This window comes from Petaurus breviceps, unplaced genomic scaffold (genome assembly GCF_028583685.1).
Source record: "Petaurus breviceps papuanus isolate PSGF00001 unplaced genomic scaffold, PetGlider_PUasm1.0 490, whole genome shotgun sequence".
Taxonomy (NCBI): Eukaryota; Metazoa; Chordata; class Mammalia; order Diprotodontia; family Petauridae; genus Petaurus; species Petaurus breviceps.
In genome coordinates, this window is record NW_027186352.1 from 12,963,380 (window position 1) to 12,984,611 (window position 21,232).

The following is a 21,232-nucleotide window of genomic DNA, read 5'->3' on the forward strand; positions in this document are numbered from 1 at the left end:
TTCTGTGGGCCCTGAGAAGAGAATGGCCTTGGCCTTGTCCCAAGTCACTGAGGCAATGAGGGGCAGAGCTGGGATTTGGCCCCAGGTCCTGCCTCTGTGTCCAGCGCTGTCTTCTTGGGCCATGTCAGCTTCATCCCCCAGCCCTTGCCCAGTGGGGGTCTCCTTCAGTGCTTGTCAGGCTGAACCACATGGCCATAGATTTAGCCCCAGAAGGGGCCTGCTCTGGGAGCCCTTCGGCTGAGTGTTCAGGCATATTTGATAGCAGTATTCCCATAGACTTGCTTTCCCTGGTAACCCTGTGTGTTTTATTTTATGCATTTAAAAACATGATTCTGGGAAGGGGTCCATGGGCTTCTCCAGACTGCTGCCAAAGGGGTCCAGCACATTTTTAAAAAATGTTAAAAACCCGAGATCTACCCAAAATATCTCATTTACAAATAAGGAAACTGAGGCCCACAAGGGGACCATGACTTCGCCATGTCAGCAGAACCTCTGACTTGTCTCTAAGGAGGCCTGCTTCCTACCCCCAACAGATGTCAGCCAATCAAACCATCCCTGCCCTTCCCATCTCACTTCAGACCCCCATGGGTACAGCTGAGAACCCCAAGCCCAAAAGCTATGGTAATAACGACAAGGGAGAAGTGTCCTCGTCTGCTCTGCCACTGCCCCCTGAGGACCAGGGCACCTCTCCATCTGCCTTGTAACTGAAACCATCCCGGAGCCTTGTCTCCCCCACTAGAAGGGAACCCCTGGGGAGCAGGGCTGCTCGGTGTCTTCTGTTTGCATCTCCAGTGGTTAATACCCAGTAGGCCATCATCAGTGCACCTTCCTTCCTTCCTTCTGACCAATCAGGAACAAATACCAATGCCCAAGGGCACGGGCTCCACCCCCATCAGCCTCTTCTGACCAACAGAGGCCAATCTCAGGGAAGCACACAGGATTAGGAATGAGATTTTGGGTTCGAATTTCAACTTCACCCTTCACTAGATGGGAGATTTCAGAATGTCAGAGCTTGGGCAGGCCTTGGAGATGCTTGGTTTTGTGGGTGACCTGAGGCAAGCCATCTCTCAGTGCCCACGTTTCCTCATCTGTTTAAAAAAAATGAGGAAATGATACCTGGCCTGTCTCCCCATGTCATGGTCTGGGTCAAATGATGGAGAACACACGAAAGTGCCTTGCAGTCTCTCACAAGCTGTTCATCCAAACACAGAGGTCTCAGTTTTACTGTGACAGGACTCTCAGACCCTTTCTGAGTCAGCAGAACAGGCTCCCACAGTGGGAGAGATCATCAGCTTCTTCCTGCTAGGCCAACAAGTCCTAACACCCCTCTCCAATGTCTCTCGCCCCTTTGCTCTGCTTGGTGGCTTCATTCCCTGGAGGAAGCTGGGTGGGTTCATCCATGGCCATACAACACCATTGCCCCCCCTCAGACTTGGGTAGCCAAGCTGGCTAATCCTTCCTCCCCCTTGTTTTGTATGACCTAGGCCGGGTGGGGTCCAGGGGTCCATCCTGGACCGGTTACACCCCCATCACGGACCTGGGGCCTTGGAGAGACTCCCTGAGCTTCAGGAGGTCAGGGCTGAGCCTCAGGAACATTCAGCAGCATGAGCGATCTGGGTTGGGTTTGGCTTGGCTTTTTCCTAAAATGTAAACCACTGCTTTGCTGATGACTGACTCTCTGTTGGCTTAAGGGTGGCCAAGCATCGTACATAAGTCTGCTCTCACAACAACCTGCAGAGTAGGAAGCTTGGCACAGTTGATGGGGTCGCACAGCTAGCGTGTGTCTGAGGCAGGATTCAAACTCAGGACTTCAGGCCTTCGGGTCTCCTCAGACACCTGGCTGTGTGTCATAGAGCGCTACCTGGTCCACTGAGGGGATCGGTGACTTGTCCATGGGCACAACCAGGGTGTGTCCAAGGCTGGACTTGAAGCCAGCTCTTCTGAGTCTAAGGCCAGCCTCTGGACACTGCTGTGCTTCCTCTCCATTATGGTATTTCTGTCCCCATTTTGCAGATGAGCAAACTGAGACTGAAGGATATAACATGACTGCCAAGGTCATACAACCCGAGTGTCAGAGGCGGACTCCGCCTCCACGCCCAGTGTTCCTCCCACTACCTTCACTGATAAGAAACCTCTCCCCCACTTTGTCCTGGTGAGCACCTCCTTCACCCAGCAGGAGACGGTCTTCAAAGTGTCTGTAGCCATACAGCCCTCCCTGAAGGCCAGGCCCCCAGCAGAGGGCCTGCAACCTTAGCCCGGCCAGCCCCCCAGTTCTGCCCATGGCCTTGCTGAGGCTTCACCCCCTGGACTGAAGGCCATCCTCAAAATGGCCTTCCTCACAACTCCTCCTTAGGACTGAGGCCATCCTCAGTCACTCCTGAGACTGCAAGGAATCCAAAGAAACTCTGCTCATCTTTGGACCAACTCACCGTACTGATCAGTGCTCCCCCAGCACAGTCCTGAAAAGCCCTAGGCGGACCCAGGTCCAAGGGGCAGGGGATGAAGAGGGGGAGAAAAACAGAGAAAGAAGCAGAGACAGAGAGAGAAAGAAAGACACAGAGAAACAGAGAGACAAAAACAGAGACACGGGGACGGAAAGAGACACAGGGACACAGAGATCTAGAGAGACGGAGAACATTCGTGAGGTGCTGACTGTTTCTAACCCCAGCCCCACAGCCAGGCAGTACCCCTGCTGATCTGAGTCCTGGGCATGCAGATACAAGCCAGCAGGACAATCCCTGTCCTCAGGGAGCTTATCTTCTACCTGGGAAGACTACAGAGAGAGAGAAACCCAAGAGGCGGGAAGAAGGCTTGAAGCTTCAGAGGATCTTGGCCCAGAAGGCGGACAGCACCACTCCTGTGGCCTGCAGACCAGCTCCACCGTGACTGTTGATTGCCTGTACCTGCCCCTTGGTAGACGCTGGGTGGTGTTTGGGTTTCAGATCACTGGCCTTCCACGGGTGGGATTTGTCGGCATGTGCTGGCACCGGTGGACTGGGCACCCCACAGAGCAGGTGCTGCCACCCAGTACCAGTGGAAGAGTTGGCACTGCCCCTGCCCTGTGCGGGCACATTTTGTAGACCAAGCATTTTCTGCATGTGGGGCCTGACCCTATTCTTTGCTTTTTGGTGACAATTGGATGCATCTGAGGTAAAGAATAGCCGCTCTCTGACCTTGGCCTTGACCCCATTCTCTTAGCTCAAGGAAAGCAGGTTGATCTGGTTGGAGAAGAGAATCCCCTTGTGGCTTTAGGGGAGTGTCTGTATCCAGTCATGCCATCCCAGCCAGGGGGAGGCCTGCTGCCAGCTGCATTCCTGGGCCTTCTCCAAGGAGCCAGCCAGTCTCTCCCACTGTTTCTGTCTGTTCTTGAGACCATGGGGCTCTATAGACCACTCCCCCCCCACCCCAGCCCTGTTCCCTGAAGAAAAGCCAGACCTTGGCTCTGGGCTGCTCTCCTTCCCCCACTTCTCAGAGAGGGGCTGTTAGAAGGTCGAGTCACAGGATGTAGGGATTGAAAACTAGAAAGGAGGTTGGAGGTCATTTGTCCCACAGCCTCATCTTACAGATGAAAAAAACTGAGGACCAGGGAAGTGACCTGAATTTTGTGTGAAGAGAGAGAGAGAGTAACAGAGACAGAGAGACAGAGACAGAGAGAGAGACACAGAGAGACAGAGACAGAGAGAGAGAGAGAGAGAGAGAGAGAGAGAGAGAGAGAGAGGAGAGAGAGACAGAGAGGACAAAGAGACAGAGAGAGACACAGAGAGACAGAGACAGAGAGAGAGAAGGAGAGACAGAGAGAGAGGAGAGAGAGAGAGAGAGAGGAGAGAGATACAGAAAGACCCAGAGAGTGAGAGATGTGGGGGGGGGGGGCTCCAAATAATATAATAAAGCATGGAATTGAACTATAGTCACAGTGCCGCTCTTATCAGGGAAACCTGTGCTGTGGTCTTTCTTCATCCCTTAGATACCAACAGAAAACAGGGAGAGAAAGAAAAAAAAGTCAGCATTTATATAACACTGCGATTGTTTGCAAAACGCTTTTCAGATGTCATCTCGTTTGATCTTCATACTAATCATGGGAAGTAGACTCCTGAACCGCTGGGAGCTGGGCCTTTGGTTACCGCCAGACAACTTCTCTGGCCCCTCTTCTTGAGTCCAGCAGGGCGGCACTCTTGCTTTTTGTTAGACACACACACACACATACACACATACACACACTCACATTCACACACACACTAACACACATACACACACTCACATTCACACACACACACACTAACACACATACACACTCACATTCACACACACACATACTCACACACATACACACACTCACATTCACACACACACTAACACACATACTCACACACATACACACACTCACATTCACACACACACTAACACACATACACACTCACATTCACACACACACTAACACACATACACACTCACATTCACACACACACATACTCACACGCATACACACACTCACATTCACACACACACACACACACTCACACACACACACATTCTCTCTTTCCCTTTCTCTGTCTCCCTTCCCTTTTTTACCCCCCCCCCAGTAACTAGGGCTGCACTTTGGATGCCCACAGGTTTATCCATGGACACCGTAGATCTTCTCTTCTTTAATCCTTTTACGTATCCCTTCCATTTCACTCCTCTTTGCTTTTTGTAACAAGCCACAATCTCTGTAGATGACTTACAAGGTAGCTTTTTGTTCTTTGCAGATCTTATCAACAGCCAGAGGTGGCTCCTAGAGTGCTGAGCACCAGGCTTGGATTCAGGAAACTTCAGTTTTAATCCTAACAGTTACTGTGTGACCCTGAGCAAGTCATCTAACCTCTCTCTGCTTCAGCTCCCTTATCTATAAAATTAATAATAGCACCCTCCTCTCAAGATTGTCATGAAGAGCTATGAGATCATATTTGAAAAGCATCTTGCAAACAAAGTATTATTTAAATGCTGGTTCTTATTATTTGTTTCCCTTATTCGTGGTTGCTTTTAACTGCTGCCAATGGATTCACCTCGAGCATTCTTCATCCTCATCCTTTCTCCTCCAATTTCCATTTGTTGCTTTCAATTGCAGATAAATCTTGCTTGTTAGGTGCTGAGTGAGTGAGGAGAAGTGTAACATCCTTGCAGGCAGGTACTGTTTTTTTTCATTTTGTCTTTATATCCCCTCATTTAGAACAAGACTTGCACATAGTAGGTGTCAGATCAATGCTTATTAGACTGGATTAGGTTGTTGGACTTCCCGACAGCTGACCCCCTGCTTAAGCCCTTTGGTTTACTTCTGAGTTCTTTGCTGTGCCTTTTCATGGGGGAGGTCAGCAGGTAAGTGATCCCTGGGTAAGTGAGGTATTACTGGTTTGTGTCCAAAATGCTGGATTTATATAGAAGGTGCTTCATGAGGATCCTCCCCGGATCCAGCAAATTCACCAGAATCTGTTATCATTTGTCCTAGGTAGGACTCTTGAGATCCTGTCAGCATTTTTCTACCATAGTCTTATTGCTTTCTTATTTAAAAAAACATGTCTTTAGGATGAATCTTGGTCTATGCTGTACCCTGTAAAAAACCATTGGCCTAAGAGGATTTTTTTTCTTCACAATGTTATTTGAAAATGACTATATTAACTAAAACAGAGGGTAATCATATATTTTGTGATTTTAGGCACTATGCTTCAATAACAATTCATTTTCAGACCTAAACCAACAAAAACATGGAAATTCCCTGTCATAATTCAACCCACTACCGTTTAATTTAAAGGTACACACTGTCCTAGACTGAAAACTTCTCTCTTTTATGCAACCTCTGAAGGCCTTTGGCTTGGGTGCCAAGGAATGAATGAAGGTCTCAATGAAAATGGCAGATCAACAAACCAACAGCCAGAGAGGAAAAGAATACAAATGTGTGCTTGACTAACAGAGCAAGGAAAATTAAGGGAGCACCCAAATTTGTCTTAGACTTCTTGTTATTTTCAAATTTCATATGAGAGAGCAAGAAGTCTGAGTTAGACTAATCTTTTCATTTTTAGTATCAACCCCGTGTATTCCTGGATTTTGAACAAATATGCAATGTATACAAATATGATATTTGCTCAAAATATTATGAGTGATTTGGAACTGGAAAGGGCTTTGGAGGTTGCCTTATCTGACCCCTTGTGCCCCACTACACTGCCATTGAGTAGCTGAGTCCAAGAGAGGTCAAGTGAATCGCTCAAGGCAGAGCTGGGAATAACTTCTAATTTCCACTTTACCACAAGGCATTAGGCTTAATGTGTGGAAGTCATCCTCAGACACTTGAGTGGATCTCATCCATGCTGGCTACATAGCTCACAGTTCATTCATTCCAGCCCATCCTATGCAATTCTGGCCCATGCCCACTGAAGCATCCAGCATAGGAGGTGTGCATTCTTCCAGATCTCTTGATAGAGCATGAATACATTGGCCTTACACGCTGCTCACGGACCTTACTGCATGACTGGCCTACCACATCTAGTACACTTCTCAAGTCATCCGTGATGACAAGTAATGTTCTGTTTGTAACATACAGAAGCTGGCTCACTGCTACAACATACCTCTCCACTGAGCCTTGAGTGATCCTCAAATCTCATTCTTCCAAGATGTTCTGTGACTTGTAATCATACATCACAAGAAGAACATTGGTTTCAAAAAATGAACCAGAATCCTGCCTTGTTGCCCCCGGGACATGATGCCAGTGGAGCACAAGCCCTGGAGGGGCCTCCCAAGTTGGAAAGATCTGGAGTCTGTATCATGGATGGTCGACTGCCTTAAGACCAGCCAGTTGGGTTCAGAGAGGCTTTGACCATGGCAACCTAGGAGACAACAGTTCAAATGAAGTTAAAAGTTTCCTTTGGATCTTTTTTTTTAGTTTTATCTACTTTATGTAATCTTCCCACCTTTAACCAGAAGAGCCCAGTGCAGTATTTTTATCAGGAACACAGGAACAGGGGAATTTAATGAGTGGTTCTGTGGCCATTGTTTTATCAAAGAGAAAACAATCTTTACATTTGCTGCCAAAATCATAGTGGGCATCTTGGGAGGCCTTAGATATAAATTTATGGGTTGGCATTTATTTAATGTAGATGTGAATATTCTGTTCTTTCGGGGTTTTTCAAAGTTTTATTAGCACAGAATCAAAGATTCCCAGTTCCCCCACTTGAGGTAGTGTGTACCAATAATGGGACAAACGAAGGGTACCCAATCTAGGAAATAAAAATAAAGCACCAGGACCTAGAAATCCAAAGACTCTGGCCTCAGGCCCGGCAGTCCAGAGAGAGATAGTCAGAGACAGAGACACACAGAGGAGAGAGTCACAGTTGGGGTGACATACCTGGCCTCGTATCTTCATTGCTAAGCAAATATCTAGTAAAAATAACAACAAATCAACGAACATAAAAGTACCCTTTCCTCAGTGACAGCAGCTTCCTTCATCTTACTGGCTCTAAACTTCTTCCATCTCCACAAACTATCCACCAATAGCCATTACGGGCTTACTGTATGCCAAGCACTATGCTCCGTGACTGGAGATCCCAAAGAGGGGACAGCAACAACCTCTGCCCTCAAGATGTCCACATTCTAATGGGAAAACACACCATTTCTGTGACTTGGCATTAAGGGAAGGGAAGCAAGGAGGAAATCCTAGCAGCCAGGCAACGAAGCAGAGGCCTCCTGCCGAGAGCAGTGGGATTCAAGCCATGTTGAAGGAAGCTGGGGGATTCCCCGAGGCAGAGGCAGGAAGATGGATCCCTCTAGGCACGGGGTGCAGCAAGCAGGCTGGTATGCCTGGACCATGGAGGGCATGAAGGAGAATACAAGATAAGGGCAGCATTCAGGAGGGCCCAGGTTGTGAAGAACCCTACATGCCTTTAGTGTAGGATTTCTTCTGACAGGCTGTGTGGCTGTGGGAGGGGCAGCTCCTGCTCTGTGGAGGACCATCCAAAGGGCAGTGGAGAGGCACCAGGAATTGTGGGGCAGAGCCGTGTGACCAGAGAGGAGAGTGGACCAGTGGAGGAGCCAGCCACGGGTCATCAGCAGGCAGCCGGAAGTCTTCCTTGGTGCTAGCACATCAGGTCTAGAGAAAGACCTCCCACACCCAGGTGCAGCCACCACGGGGAATCCTGGGAGGTCGTGCTTAAGGGCCACACAAGACAAGAAGGTGTGGCTGGGCTGTGTGCTCCGACTCTGAAGGATGTATCCAGATCTACTGGCTCTTATGGTTTGGGACAGCAGATGCCTTAGAGACAGAGGAAGGATTCAAAATACTAGAACAAGGGGCCAGATGGGATAAAAGTGTGTTTAGGAGGGATCATTGTCAAGTCTTACATGGGAGCCAAAAAGAAAGAGAAAAGAAAAAATCACAACTTGGAGAAGACATAGATAGATGGCAGTTTGTTTAGAAAAGAAAGCTCCAGGGGACTTAGTGGACCACAAGCTCAGTATGAATCAATGGTATGATGCGGCAGCAAAGAAAATGAAGGCAAAAGAGACACATGGCTGTGCCCAGAGTAAGGCTGGGCAGGCCCTGGGACCAGCAAAGGATTGTGGATTTAGAGAGGAAAGGACCTCAGAGCCCACCTCATTTTACAGGCAAGGGAACTGAGGTCCGGGCATCATGGGGTAATAATTCTGGACCCAAAGGGTCCTGAAAGGCCATCAAGGGGCACGTCCTCATTTTAGAGATGAGGGAGCTGAGATCCAGGGAGATGCCTGCCCAGAGTGTCTCAGATGGTGAGTGACAGAGAGGATCCAAACTTGGGATGAAGCACCAATGAGAACGCTCATGCCAAGGGGCCTGGTGCACTTGACCACACTCTCTGCATGCCAGCCCCAAGGCCACAGTATCCAGACCTCCAGAAGGTTACTCCTCCATCCCACTGCCCTCTTTCCTGGCCAGACCACAGCCTAGGAACAAGCCAAGAAAGATTAATCACCTTCTAGGTGGCAGGCTTTGTGCTAAGCAAGTGGCCAGACAGAGGCCCTGTCCTCACAGAGCTCACATTCCAATAGAGCACACAATTGCTGACAATTGGCCTACTTTGTACAAACAAGTTCTATCTAGGATAAGGTGGGGAAAATTGACAGAGGGGAGGTTCTGGCATTAAGGGGGATAAGAGAAGCTTTTGAAGAAGGTGGGATTTTAACCAAGTTTTGAAGGAAGCAAGAGGCAGAGAGAAGGAAGAGGATGCCAGGCATGGGGGACAGCCAGAGAAAACATGCCAAGTTAGGAAATAGAGGGTCTTGGGTGAGGAACAGCCAAGAAGCCAATATTGCCGGATCAAGGGGCACTCGGAGAACAATAAAACTTCATTAGACTGGAGTGGGAGGAAGAGACCAAGCTGTGAAAGGTTTTAGAAGCCAAGCAGAAGGCTCTGCTTGATCCTGGAGCTAAGAGGGAGCCTCTTGGATTATTGGTGGGAGGTGGGTGACACGGCCAGAGCTGTGCACTAGGAAGATCATTTGGCCATCTGAGTGGGAGATGGACTAGAGGGGGCAGAGACCTGAGGCAGGCAGACTGCCACCCGCCACCACTCCCAGCCCCTCCCCAAGCAGGCTATTGCAATAGTCCCCGTGTGAGGAGATGAAGGCCTTGTACCCTATCAGTCTGACACAATCTAGATTTCCCCCCATACCCCCTTTGACTTTCCTGATGTATCATCACACATTAAACGAAGGTCAGAACCACAGAATCGGACATCATGCGAATGAAGAGTGGCCTGCCAAGAGAATAACTAGAGATGAGCCCCATGGGCCAAAGAGTGACCAGTGCCAAGGAGACCAAGGGCTGAAGTTACACTGATAAGCTGGAGAGCGAGGGGAGGGCAACAGGAAAGTTGAGGGTCTCCAGTGCCTGCTGCATGAAGATCGGTGGGCCTGGAGAAGAAATGAGGGTGGGAGGGGATGGTGGAGGAGCTGCCAGGTGGGAGGCCCATTTGGAGGAGGCAAGGAGGCCAGTGCAGAAACCCGATACTTTTCCAGCTTCTCACCGGACCAGAGCTCTGGCGCCTTTCTGATTGCCTTCCCAAGGCCTGTGGGTTGGCCCTTGCCTCATGCTGGGGGCACTCTCGTTAAGTAAACAGAGGGGAGCCTGGTGGGCTGCAGATCCAGGTGGGTCCTTCCTGGGTGTGCTGGCTTTCCCGTCCCTGGTGTCTCACACTCCATTGTTATCTTCCGAAGTCCCGAGTCCTCTCCAGTGCTGCCTTCTCTGCTTCTCAGACTGCAGAAGTTCTGAATTATAACCCTCATTGCCCAAGTCCCTGCATTGGAATAGCTGAAGCCCCGAGCACAAACGTAGCAGACAGTCAGACAAAGCCGAGGAGCCCATTGGCGAGAGTTCATGACTGACTCTGGAGTGACGGCCCTCCTCATGGAGGTTAGCTGTAATAAAGCTGGGTGGGCTCACTAAAAAGTGACCACATCTGGTCATGTTTCCTATAGGCCTCAACCATGTGGAGCAATTATCTTATTTATGGGCTTTTATCAGAGTAACTTCAGCACTGTACCTATGGAAAGAGTGAGGGCACATGCCTGTCTGGGAAAAGCTTAGGTAGTGTCTACACGAAGCATTTCCCTCCATCCTGCATGGAGCCTCCCAAAGACAGCCCACGCATGGTGAACAGAGGAAGGGGGCGCCAACACGCCAACTCGGCATTCATGCCAAAAGGTGCCGAGGTGAGCCAGGAGCCCCTCGGGATCAGAGCCAGGCTGGCCCTGAGCCTGGAACCCTTTCTGATCTCTGCTTTCCCCTTTCCTTCAGTTCCGTTGAATATGTCATGCTGACAGAAACCGAGAAGTCATAGCATCTAACTGATCTCATGGTTGACTTTAAACATTTGTGAATTAATTTCTGTATTCCACAGCTTTTAGAAGCCATTGAAAATCGTACACCTATGGCCACATATTGAAATGGCTCTGCAAAGTCTTCTTCTTCCCTTTTTGGGTATTAGTTAAGGAAACCTTCAATACATATAATGACCAATCTCAAAAAATTTTACATAGATAAGAAAGTAGGTATATCAGTCAATAGTTATTGGTGTTTTATACATTTTTATTTTGGGGGGGGTTAATAGTAAGTTTATTTATTTTTAGTTTTCAACATTCACTTCTATAAGTTTTAAGTTTTCTTCTTCTCCTGCCCCTCCTCCGTCCCCAAGATGGCATGCAATCTAATATAAGCTCTACATATGCATTCCTATTAAACATTTTCACATTAATCGTTGTGTATAAAAGAATTAGAAGAAATGGGAGGAACCATGAGAAAGAAAAAAAAAAAACAAAAGAAAATATTCTGCTTCGATCTGCACGCAGGCTCCGTGGTTCTTTCTCTGAATGTGGATGGCATTTTCCATCACAAGTCCTTTGGAATTGTTTTAGGTCCTTGCATTGTTGAGAAGGGCTAAGTCTATCAAAGTCAGTCATCACACACTGTGGCTGTTACTGTGTACAATGTTCTCCTGGTTCTGCTCCCCTCACTCAGCATCAGTTCGTGTAAATATTTCCAGGTTTTTTCTGAAATCTACCTGTTTATCATTTCTTATAGCACAGTATTCTGTGACATTCATATACTACAACTTGTTCGGACATTCCCCAGTTGATGGGTATCCCCTCATTTTCCAGTTCTTGGCCACCACAAAGAGAGCTGCTATAAATATTTTTATACATGAGGGTCCTTTTCCTGTTTGTGTGATTTCTTTGGGATGCAGTCCTAGAAGTGGTATTGCTGGGTCAAAGGGTATGCACATTTTTTTTGGTCTTTATTAATTCTTTTGTTTACTTTTAGTTTACAAGACTCAGTTCCACAATTCCTTGAGTTTCAAATTTTCTCTCCCTCCCTCCCCACCCCACCCCCATGGCGGCATACAATCAAGTATAGGATCTGCAAATACTTTCACATTAGACATTAGTCAGTTTATAAAGAAGGATTGTATCAGATGGAATGAACAATGGGAAAGAGGAAACAAAACCAAGGGGGTATGCACATTTTTATAGCCTTTTGGACATAGTTCCAGATTGCTCTCCAGAATGGTTGGATCAGTTCACAACTCCACCAGCAATGAATTAGTGTTCCCATTTTCCCACATCTTCTCCAACATTTATCATTTTCCTGTTTTGCATATTAGCCAATCTCATAGGTGTGCATTTTGATTTTTTTAAGACAATCAACAAGCATTTATTATGGGTCTACTTGAATGCCAGGCACTATGCTAGACACTGGTGCTATAGAGACAAAAACTGAAACATTCCTTACTCTCAAGAAAGTTACATTCTAGGGGGATCCCACAAGCTGAGATAGATGGATACAAAGATACACAAACACAGATACATAGATAGAAAAAAAGGCCAAGGTCTTCCATTGCATCCTCGGCCACCTCCAGTCATCCTGATCCCTACCTGGCCACTAGACCCAGATGCCTCTGGAGGAGATAGTGAGGCTGGTGACTGTGCACAGTCCTCCCTCACTTAAATCCAATTCACTTGCCTGTCTTGCATCACTTCCCTGATGTCATGGTCTTCTTCAGGAACGAAAGACAGACAACAGGCGGCAGCAGCAAAAGTGGTGGCTGGCAGCTTTTAACACAACGGACAGCCAACATTTCCACAGGGTTTGCAAACCACTTTCTTCACCACAGTCCTGTGGAGAAGGGCACGCAGTTGCTAAGGTTCAGCGAGGCTCAGTGGTAGGACCCAGACCAGGGGCCCCCAGTGCCAGATCAGAAGCCACGTCCACTAAGACCGCGGTGTTCTTTTTCCACTGTGGGGGAGGGGGAGGGGGAGGACTCGTCTGCTCTTAATGATTCACACACAGATCCCAGGGCACCTCTAGGACTGGGCGGCCCTGCCATCCTTCCAGCGCTTGGGTCCACAGCCACGCCCTCGTCCCCAACTCTTCTCCGCCCTTCCCTGCTCCTCCCCTCCATGCTGGTGTCCTTAAAGCATGGGTCTGGCCATGTCATCCCCTCCTCCACCCCTCCCACTGTCCTTGAGGATCAATGCAAACTCCTAAGCTCCTTTCCAATCTGGATCCCCCAGTCTCTCCAGGATGATTCCAAATAACTGCCCCTCATGCATTCTGCATTCCAGCCCAACCCCATAGCCCCACTGTCCCCTCTGCCGGGAAACTCTCCTGCCTCCCCCTCTTTGAATCCCTAACTCACTTCGAGTTTCAGGTGAAGACCCTCCTCCTGTTCTCCCACTGAAAAATCACCTTATGTTTCCATGGTATGTGTTGTGCTGTGTTATCCGTATATGTCCTGTGCCTTCTCAGTAGAACAGAAGCTCCTCGAGGGCAGGAACTGCTTCCATGCTTGCTGTGTATCCACATCCCCTGTACAGGGTGTTCCTTGTGTGTCACTGTTACTACTCCATTGTTTCAGACATGCGTGACTCCTCATGACCTCATGTGGGGTTTTCCACTTCTTTCTCCAGCTCACTTTACAGATAAGGAAACTGAGGCAGGCTTAAGTGACTTGTCCAGGGTCACACAGCTAGTAAGCGTCTGAGGTCAGATTTGAACTCAGGAAGATGAGTTCTTGACTCTAGGCTTGGCACTCTGTGTGCTATGGCACCCCCTAGCCGCTCTTGTGTGTAGTAGACCCTGAATAAATACTTGATTGGATTAGAATGGAAACAAAGCTCTTTTCTGTACATCTTGGGTCCATTTCAGTTGCTTTCCCACCTCCATGTTCTCAAGCATCCTTGTCCGTTCTTTATTTGTTCCCCGCCCGTGGTAGAGCAGCCAGAGCTTGTGTTGGCCTGATCACTCACAGTCAGACAGACTGAAACTCTACTCTAGCAGAGTGATGGCATTTTGGGCCTCTTCAAGGATGAAGGACAACAACCAAGGTCAAAGTGTCATCACCTTTGTGAACAGATGCCACTGAATTCCCGCCAACCTATTCCATCATTGTTCTCCTTCCAGTTCTATCTCCAAGTCCTCTGGGGATGGTCTGGCTAGACCAGACCTCAGCCCAGTCTCTCACCATTCTCCTTCAGGCCCCTTTTCTCCTAAATTGCTAATCATTGGAGGAGGAGGAGATGCTGTTCATGGTCTTCTGGTGTTACCTGTGACTTCCGTGTTTCTCTACTAGCTTGAACTGAAATAGAATTTATAAGGGAACAAATCCCTGAAACTTCAGCAAGAATGAGGGAGGTGAATCCAAGCACAATACCAGACAGACTGAAGCCCCCAGGCGTGGTCTTTGGTGCTACGTGAAAAGTCTCTCTCTTGTCCAGATTTCTGAAGACAAGAGAAGTTGTTTATCTATGAAGATCACCAAGGAGGTACCTGCACATTCAACAAAAGACAGCTTAAAGCTGATTGGAAGAGTCTCTGGATGTCAGATACGGAAGCCCTACCTCCAGAGATAGTACTAGGAACCAATTGGTAAAAGGATGGACAATCCTAGCTAGTGTCTGTGCACCTGAATCTGTCCTTGGTAGAGGCCAGAATGTGTGGTCTGGTGTGCAGCCAAGACAGCATTGGGTCTGGGGAGAACTCAAGGGCTAGGTCAGAGAATGTGAGACATCTGAGGAAGACCAAGGCCTGGCTACCTTGGTCTTGGCATTGAAGGCCAATAGGTTTTTAATACTTCAACCTTAACTGTTCTTGAGGTCTGTTGTATTCACCTTTACTCAAAGGAAATGAGGTATTTTAAGTTGGATGGACTGAAAGAAAAATGCTTTTTTTCCCCTTTTTTTCTCCACAGTAATTAGTGAAAATCAGAAGCAACAGCTGGCATCGGTGCGCTATTCCTGCCGTTTCGCTCTGGGCCTCTTTTATAAAGCTGGCACGAGGATTGACGTCCCCTGGGCTGCCCGGTACATTCCCAACAACCCCTACATCTGCTTCATCTCCATTGATAACAGGAAACGAGGCGCAGGTCAGTGGCTCCGTTATTTCTCTTAAATGCTGTGACAGTGATAGCTGAAGGTCGTGGAAAACGTCTCTTAATTGTGTGTGGCCGTTGTGAACAGAACAGAACTTAACTCCAAGCCACAGGGGATGAAATTTCATGTCACATTTGGACTGTCCCAAAATGTACAGTAAAACTGGGGAGGCTGGTTTGGTTTGTTTTTTTCTAAAAATCATTCACCACCTGGTTTGCATTACTGAGTTCATGAAAACAGTGTCAGAACATTTGAAACATCAAAATATTTCTCTTCCAAGAAGCTGCCCAAGTGCAATTGCTTAAAAGTGGCTCCTTCTACATTTTAATGTATCTCTCAGCTTTCACTTTCTTTCTCCCCACCCCTGTGCTGATTTTTCCCCTGAACAGGCTTCTTGAAATAAGGAATGAGGCTTCACTATGTAAAGAAAAATGTCTGGCCTAATTTAATTTGAGAGGTTTATTTATTTAGTTTTCAGAATGGGGGGCAGGTGGCAAGGATCCTTAGGATTCTTACATGTAAAGTGTTACTAAACCCTAGACCCAGGATGTAAAATGCTGAGTCAGGGCCCAGACTGGGAAATCTGTGCTCCACCCTTTCCCCTGCAGGTGAGAATTGACTTGCGATGAAAAGCTTGACTGATTCATTCCAGGCCTCTAAGGGAGGATCAGGTTCGGGTGTTTGTGGTCCCACAGATGCTGTTTTTGTTGCCTCAACTGTTATGCCCCTAAATGGTTGAGAAATTCTACGTGGAGCCTCCAGGACCATTTGTTCCAGTACGGGCCAGGAACAGGATGGTTCCATCAGGCCATAACCTCTATCAAAGTCAGAAATTGTGCCGAGTCGGCCAGGACATTGTCAAACAATTTCTGGCCTGCAAGTGTGGTTTCTCTGTCACAGCACATGATCAGAGAAAAATGTTCCCCATCACTGAAACCCTTCTTGGTCTGCACGGGGTGTGTTAATGGGATACTGCCTGGCTATCCAGTCAGCAGTGTGTGAGATGCCCCACAGAGGTAAAGGATCACTTATTTTTACTGGACAAAGGCCTCAAAGGAAAAGAGAGGCAGGGGAGGGGCTTCTTCTGCCACCCTCTCTGGCCCCGGGAAGTGGCCTAAAGGACAAGCTGGGCTCATCCTGGCCTTGCCTGTCATTGGCACTGACTCAAGCTAGGTTCTGTCCTCACAGTGCTCACCTAAGGTGGATTCTGGAGGCCTATGCCCACCTCTCAGTCTTCCAGGCAGTATCTAATCCCAGCCAGGCAGAGGCAGTGGGGAAGGACTAGGAAGAAGGGAGTCAGGCTATCAGCAGGGCCTGCCTCCAGCCAGGGAGACCAAAAGCAATCCAGTGAGGGATTGTCAGGGATAGGCGAGGGCTAGAGAAGTCACGGGGCAAGAGTCAAAGGGCCGACAGATCCCTGCAGTCAGGGATGAGCCAAAAATCAAGGGGGATATAGGAAGCCTTGAGTTCGAATCCTCCCTTAGACATTTATTAGCTCTGTGACCTTGGGCAAGGTCCATTCTGACCCATACATTATTCTCAGCCTCAGGGGTTCCAGGATTGGCTCAAAAGTGATAGCAGAGACAAAGAGAACCTTCATCAGTCATCAGTTTCTGTAAAATGGGGGTGATAACAGCACCTACTTCACAGGCTGAATGAAGATCAAACAAGGTCATGAATGGCAAGTGCTTTCAGACCTCAGTGTGCTGGTGAGCTGGAGGAGATGGAGGCCAGCACCTGGTTCCCTTCCCTCTCCGGCCAGGCTGGCTCTCTGAGTTTGCAGGGAGGAGTAAGGCCTTCACTGAATCGGAGCTTTCGGGAGAGTGGCCAGCTGTGCCTGCAGGTGACTGGCAGAGGCAGAGAGGGCCGGCGCCTGGCATTAGGGGGCATCTGACCTGCTCACGAGACCTCCCTCACTTGGCCCAGGCTCAGTCCTGAGAACTTGGTCATAATCGCTCCATGATCCACTCCTGGACAACCCGGAGGCCACTCCCAGGCAAGCCCTCAGGCTGCCCAGCCGTCAGATGACCATGACCCAAGTGGGGTCAGCATGGCAGTCCCGGGAGCCCCACCAGATTCTGTGCCTGCCTGCATCGGTCTCTCCCAAGAGTTTCTGGGAACGACTAAAGTAAATTGCTTCCACGGGCATGTGGCGTCTTGCTTTGCATCCTTCCACCTGTGCAGGAGCACTCAGCAGTGCGGCACAACGCCCCTCTCCAGGACACAGTCAGACCCACCTGGAGACAGGCCTACATTTAGGCCAATGGAAAACCCAAGGACTTGCCCAAGCACAAACAGTGTGAACAGTTTCCCTTCCAAGAGACCTCCATGTAACATTGTGGTGGACCTACTTCCCCAAACTTCTCGCTCTGCCCTGCATGTCATTACTCAAAAGTTAAGCACCTGGTCTCCCCTAGGGCGTCCCTGCTCTCCCCAAGGGTGTCAGTAGAAGTCAGGACCACAAGGTATTGTCAAGGACACATGGGATTTACAAGAGAGACTCGTATGATATCCGGGGCATTCCTGGGCCCTCCGGCAACCTTACTCTGGGTGATTTTTAAAAACTCTTAACTCAACAATCCTTGGCCTACTTGGCAAGCAGATGGCTGAGAGAAGCATTTTTCCTGCAAATGAGAAAGTGCCATTCCATTTCACAAATGCTTCTCACTTTCGAACACAAAGGCCACACATGGGCTGAAGCCACAGCTCAGGAGGGAGGAGGCGTCATCAAGCCGTGAGGCTGACCAGCACCGTATCCTCAGCCTCAGGGATTCCCAGAGACAGGTGTTGGATCTGCCCTGCCCTGCCCTGAGATGCGCGGAGTGCCCCATTCAAACTAGAAATCACCACATGGAAAGGGAGAAAGCAGCTCAGGGACCTGAAACTTTCCTAAAATCAGTAAAACAGCAGTGATTGCCATCCCCTTCATCCCTCCTAGGAGAGAACACTTTGGAAGACTCAATAACTGCCATGTTCAAACACTTGAAAGCTTGTGACACAACAGTCATTAGACCTGACCCCAGAGAACAGAATTAGGAGCAATGGGGACAGGAGCAGGGAGGACCCTGTAGGCTCAGTGTCCTGAAGAATGTCCCACACAGTGGACAGGGAAGCCTCCAGAAGCTCTCCTCCCCCTCCTCAGAAGTCCTCCAGCAAAAGCTCAGTGACCCCTTGGTAGAGGTTAAAATAGCTGCAGCGAGGAGGGCCCTTTTCCAGGTTGAGATTGGTCTAGATTGTACCCAAAGTCCCTTCTAACTCTGGAGTTCGGTGGTTTTGTGATTCAGGCTTTTCATTCTTAACCAGGAAACTGAAACACTGACAAGAAGCCTGATCTGGGGGCTCCAATAGCCAGAAGCAAGTAAGTGACCACATTCATCAGTCAACCAATAAACATGCATTAAGCACCCATCATATACAGGGCATGTAGCATAGCAGAAAGAACAGCCATCCCTGAGAATCAAGAAGCCTGGGCTCAGGACTGGGCTCAGTCCCTATACCATCATTCACCAGCTGTATAAACCTTCACAAGCCTCATTGTGTGTCTGGGCCTCAGTTCCCTCATCTGTAAAATGAGGGGGTTGGATCACGTGCTCTCCATGGCCTCATCCAACATGGGCCTGAGAGTGATTAAGAACAGAACACAAGACCCCTTTGTGTCTCAATGAGACCATGCTTTTGGCCGCTCTGAAAGCACTGAATCCATCACATGATCAGCAAGACGGAAAAGGAGCTGTTCTTACCACCCTCCCCAACCTAAACCCTCAGAAGAAGAAGTTAGGTACCACACGGACAACAGCTGAAAACAAATCCACATACAGAGAAGGCAGGAACACTACACGGGGTTTAAAAAAAAAGACCCATGAAATAACATTGAAAGACTGAAATACTTAGAGCTCCTACTCAGCATGCCCGTGCCCCAACCCTTCTGTGCCAAGGGCACGGAGAGCACAAGGGAACTCGTGGGCTTTACTTAATGGCCCAGCTGTGCCATCCCCAATGGCAGTGACTCAGTCCACAAGAGGAGACCACCCATCCAGAGGAAAGGGGGCACAAGGTGCAGAAAGTGCTGAGCCTGCTGAGGGGGTGTGCCCAAAGGAGGGGGCACTTGAAACTCAGCTAGGCCCCGGACCCTCTGCTCAGAGCTGACTTGGACAGGACTGTACTCCACACCCCTGAGTACACATGAAGTCTGAGAATGCCCAGCCTTTGGAGATATGTGGGTGGCAGAGGAAGGAGAGAACCAGAGCTAAGAGATTGAGAATTTAAAAAAAGGCAAAAAGGGCAAGGAAGAAAACCTAAGTAGAAAAAATTTTTAAACTCATAAGCAAATGAGCCTGTTAACAGAGCAACTCACAAGGACAGAAGGAAAAGTGAGTAAAAACTTAGACATTAAAACACTGTGAACAAATATTTTACTTTGAAGGAAAATGAATCAAAACTTCTCAATCATCAGAAATAATTCCATGCGTTTCCAGAGCTTAATAAATGGGAAAACAGGAAGAAACTACAAAGGTGAATTAAATTTTAAAAGAAGAAATTAGTAACAAAATTAGTCAGAAATTGGAGGATCAAATGAAGATTTAAGAAACAAACAGAAAGTTGCAGAACCTACAACACATGATGTCCACGTTCTCCAAAGAAAGAGAGGCTCTGAAAAAGAGAACGGCATTTGAAAACACTAAATTACCCAAGTGAGAGAAATGACCGTAGAAGAACATGTGAATTTGTGGGGGTCGTGGATGGAAATCTAGAAGGGACTTCAGTCACTGTGTCCAGCCATCTCATTTTACAGAAAGGAAAGGAAGCCTTACAGAGACTAAGTGACTTGCCCAACGTCGCACAGCTAGTATCGGAGAAAAGAACTGAAGGAAGACCCTCTGCCAGCATCTCATCCCCTACACCTCACTGCCTCACTACCTCTGTTTGAGCCAAAGCAGCTTGGAGAGAGCATGCACAGAGGCTCCCTAAGAAGGAAAACAAAATGCCTGAATGCCATACTAAGGGAGAAAGAGTATGAGGAAATGGCTTCGATGCTTTATCTACAGCTGCCAGAGCAATGACCTATCAAACTCACAGACTGTTCTCATGGGGCAAAAAACTCACATTTGAAAGCCAATGGAGTGTAATAATTAAATTTTACTATTTCACTAACAGATTACGATTTTTGGAAAAAACCCATAGAAAGACCATCAAATGTGAACAAATTCCAATCAGAATAACCCATGGTTATTTTGCAGTTGCAAAAATTTAATGAAGATAATCAAATATCATATTCTAAAAACAAAGGAACTCAAGCTACGACTCAAAATAACTGAGAAGTCCTGAGAAGCTGGGCCTAATCATCAGTGAACAAAAATGGCCCTTTAACCAGAGAAAGGCCTTTGAAGACTTTGGACCACTCTGAGTCCCTGTGTCTTTGTACAGGCCTTTTCTAATCTTCCTAGCAGTTTATGCCTCCCCTCAAAGCAAAGAAAAATATCTTGTATTTATTGTGAATTTACTTTGCAGACATTTATTTTGTACATATGAATATATGTCAGAGGACCCAGATCCAAAACTTGACTCCAACGCTTACTATATATCCTTAGCAGTCACTTCCCTTCCCTGGATCTCAGTTTCCTCTAGAGAATGAGGGCCCTTCCAGCTGGCTCCAGATCAGAGGTTCTTCACCTGGGGTCCCTGAACTTTAAAAAAAAAAAAGTTAACTATTTCAATATAATTGGTTTCCTTTGCCATCCTATATATTTATATTTTTTAAATTACTCTGAGGAGGTTCCTTAGGCTTCCCCAGATTACCAGAGAGGTCTGTGACATGCACAAAACGGGGTAGAACTTGAGCCTTAGAGCTGTGATCCCATGGTATGATGAGATCAGGAATGAAGAAGTGTTATCATTGAACGGAAGAACATCTCCATATGCCAGGATGACTCACATCCAAGAACGGCAGAGGGATTGATGGCACACTCCCACGGATAGGCAGCTAGGCTCCCCCTGAAGCCTGCCAGGACTCTGGTCCCATAGGGCTGCCATTTTTGTATAGACCTTTTCAGAAAATAAGTCCTCAGCCTGATGGATGGTCCACCCATCCAGTGCCCCACCGACCAACATCATAGTCCCCACAACAAAAGACATTTCTAGCCTCATTTACCAAAAGGGGTCACTCATTTGGCCACTGCTCTAGCTCAGACCCCAGTTGACTCTTGTCTGGACCATCGCAGAACTATTTGGGCATTGTTTTTGTAGCCCCAGGGTCTGACACTATACATGGCACCTGATAGGGGCTTGGTTAATGCTTGTGGGATTGAGT

General features: G+C 48.0%; 1 protein-coding gene across 3 annotated transcripts in view; it reads left to right on the forward strand.

Moving 5' to 3' along the window:
* Window positions 1-21,232, forward strand: part of RNLS (renalase, FAD dependent amine oxidase) — a 242,633-nt gene that overhangs the window by 173,959 nt on the left and 47,442 nt on the right. For all 3 annotated transcript variants that reach the window (XM_069101782.1, XM_069101783.1, XM_069101784.1), the window contains exon 5: window positions 14,745-14,918. In XM_069101782.1, the coding sequence (XP_068957883.1) occupies window positions 14,745-14,918 (174 nt within the window). The remainder of the gene's footprint in view (window positions 1-14,744; window positions 14,919-21,232) is intronic.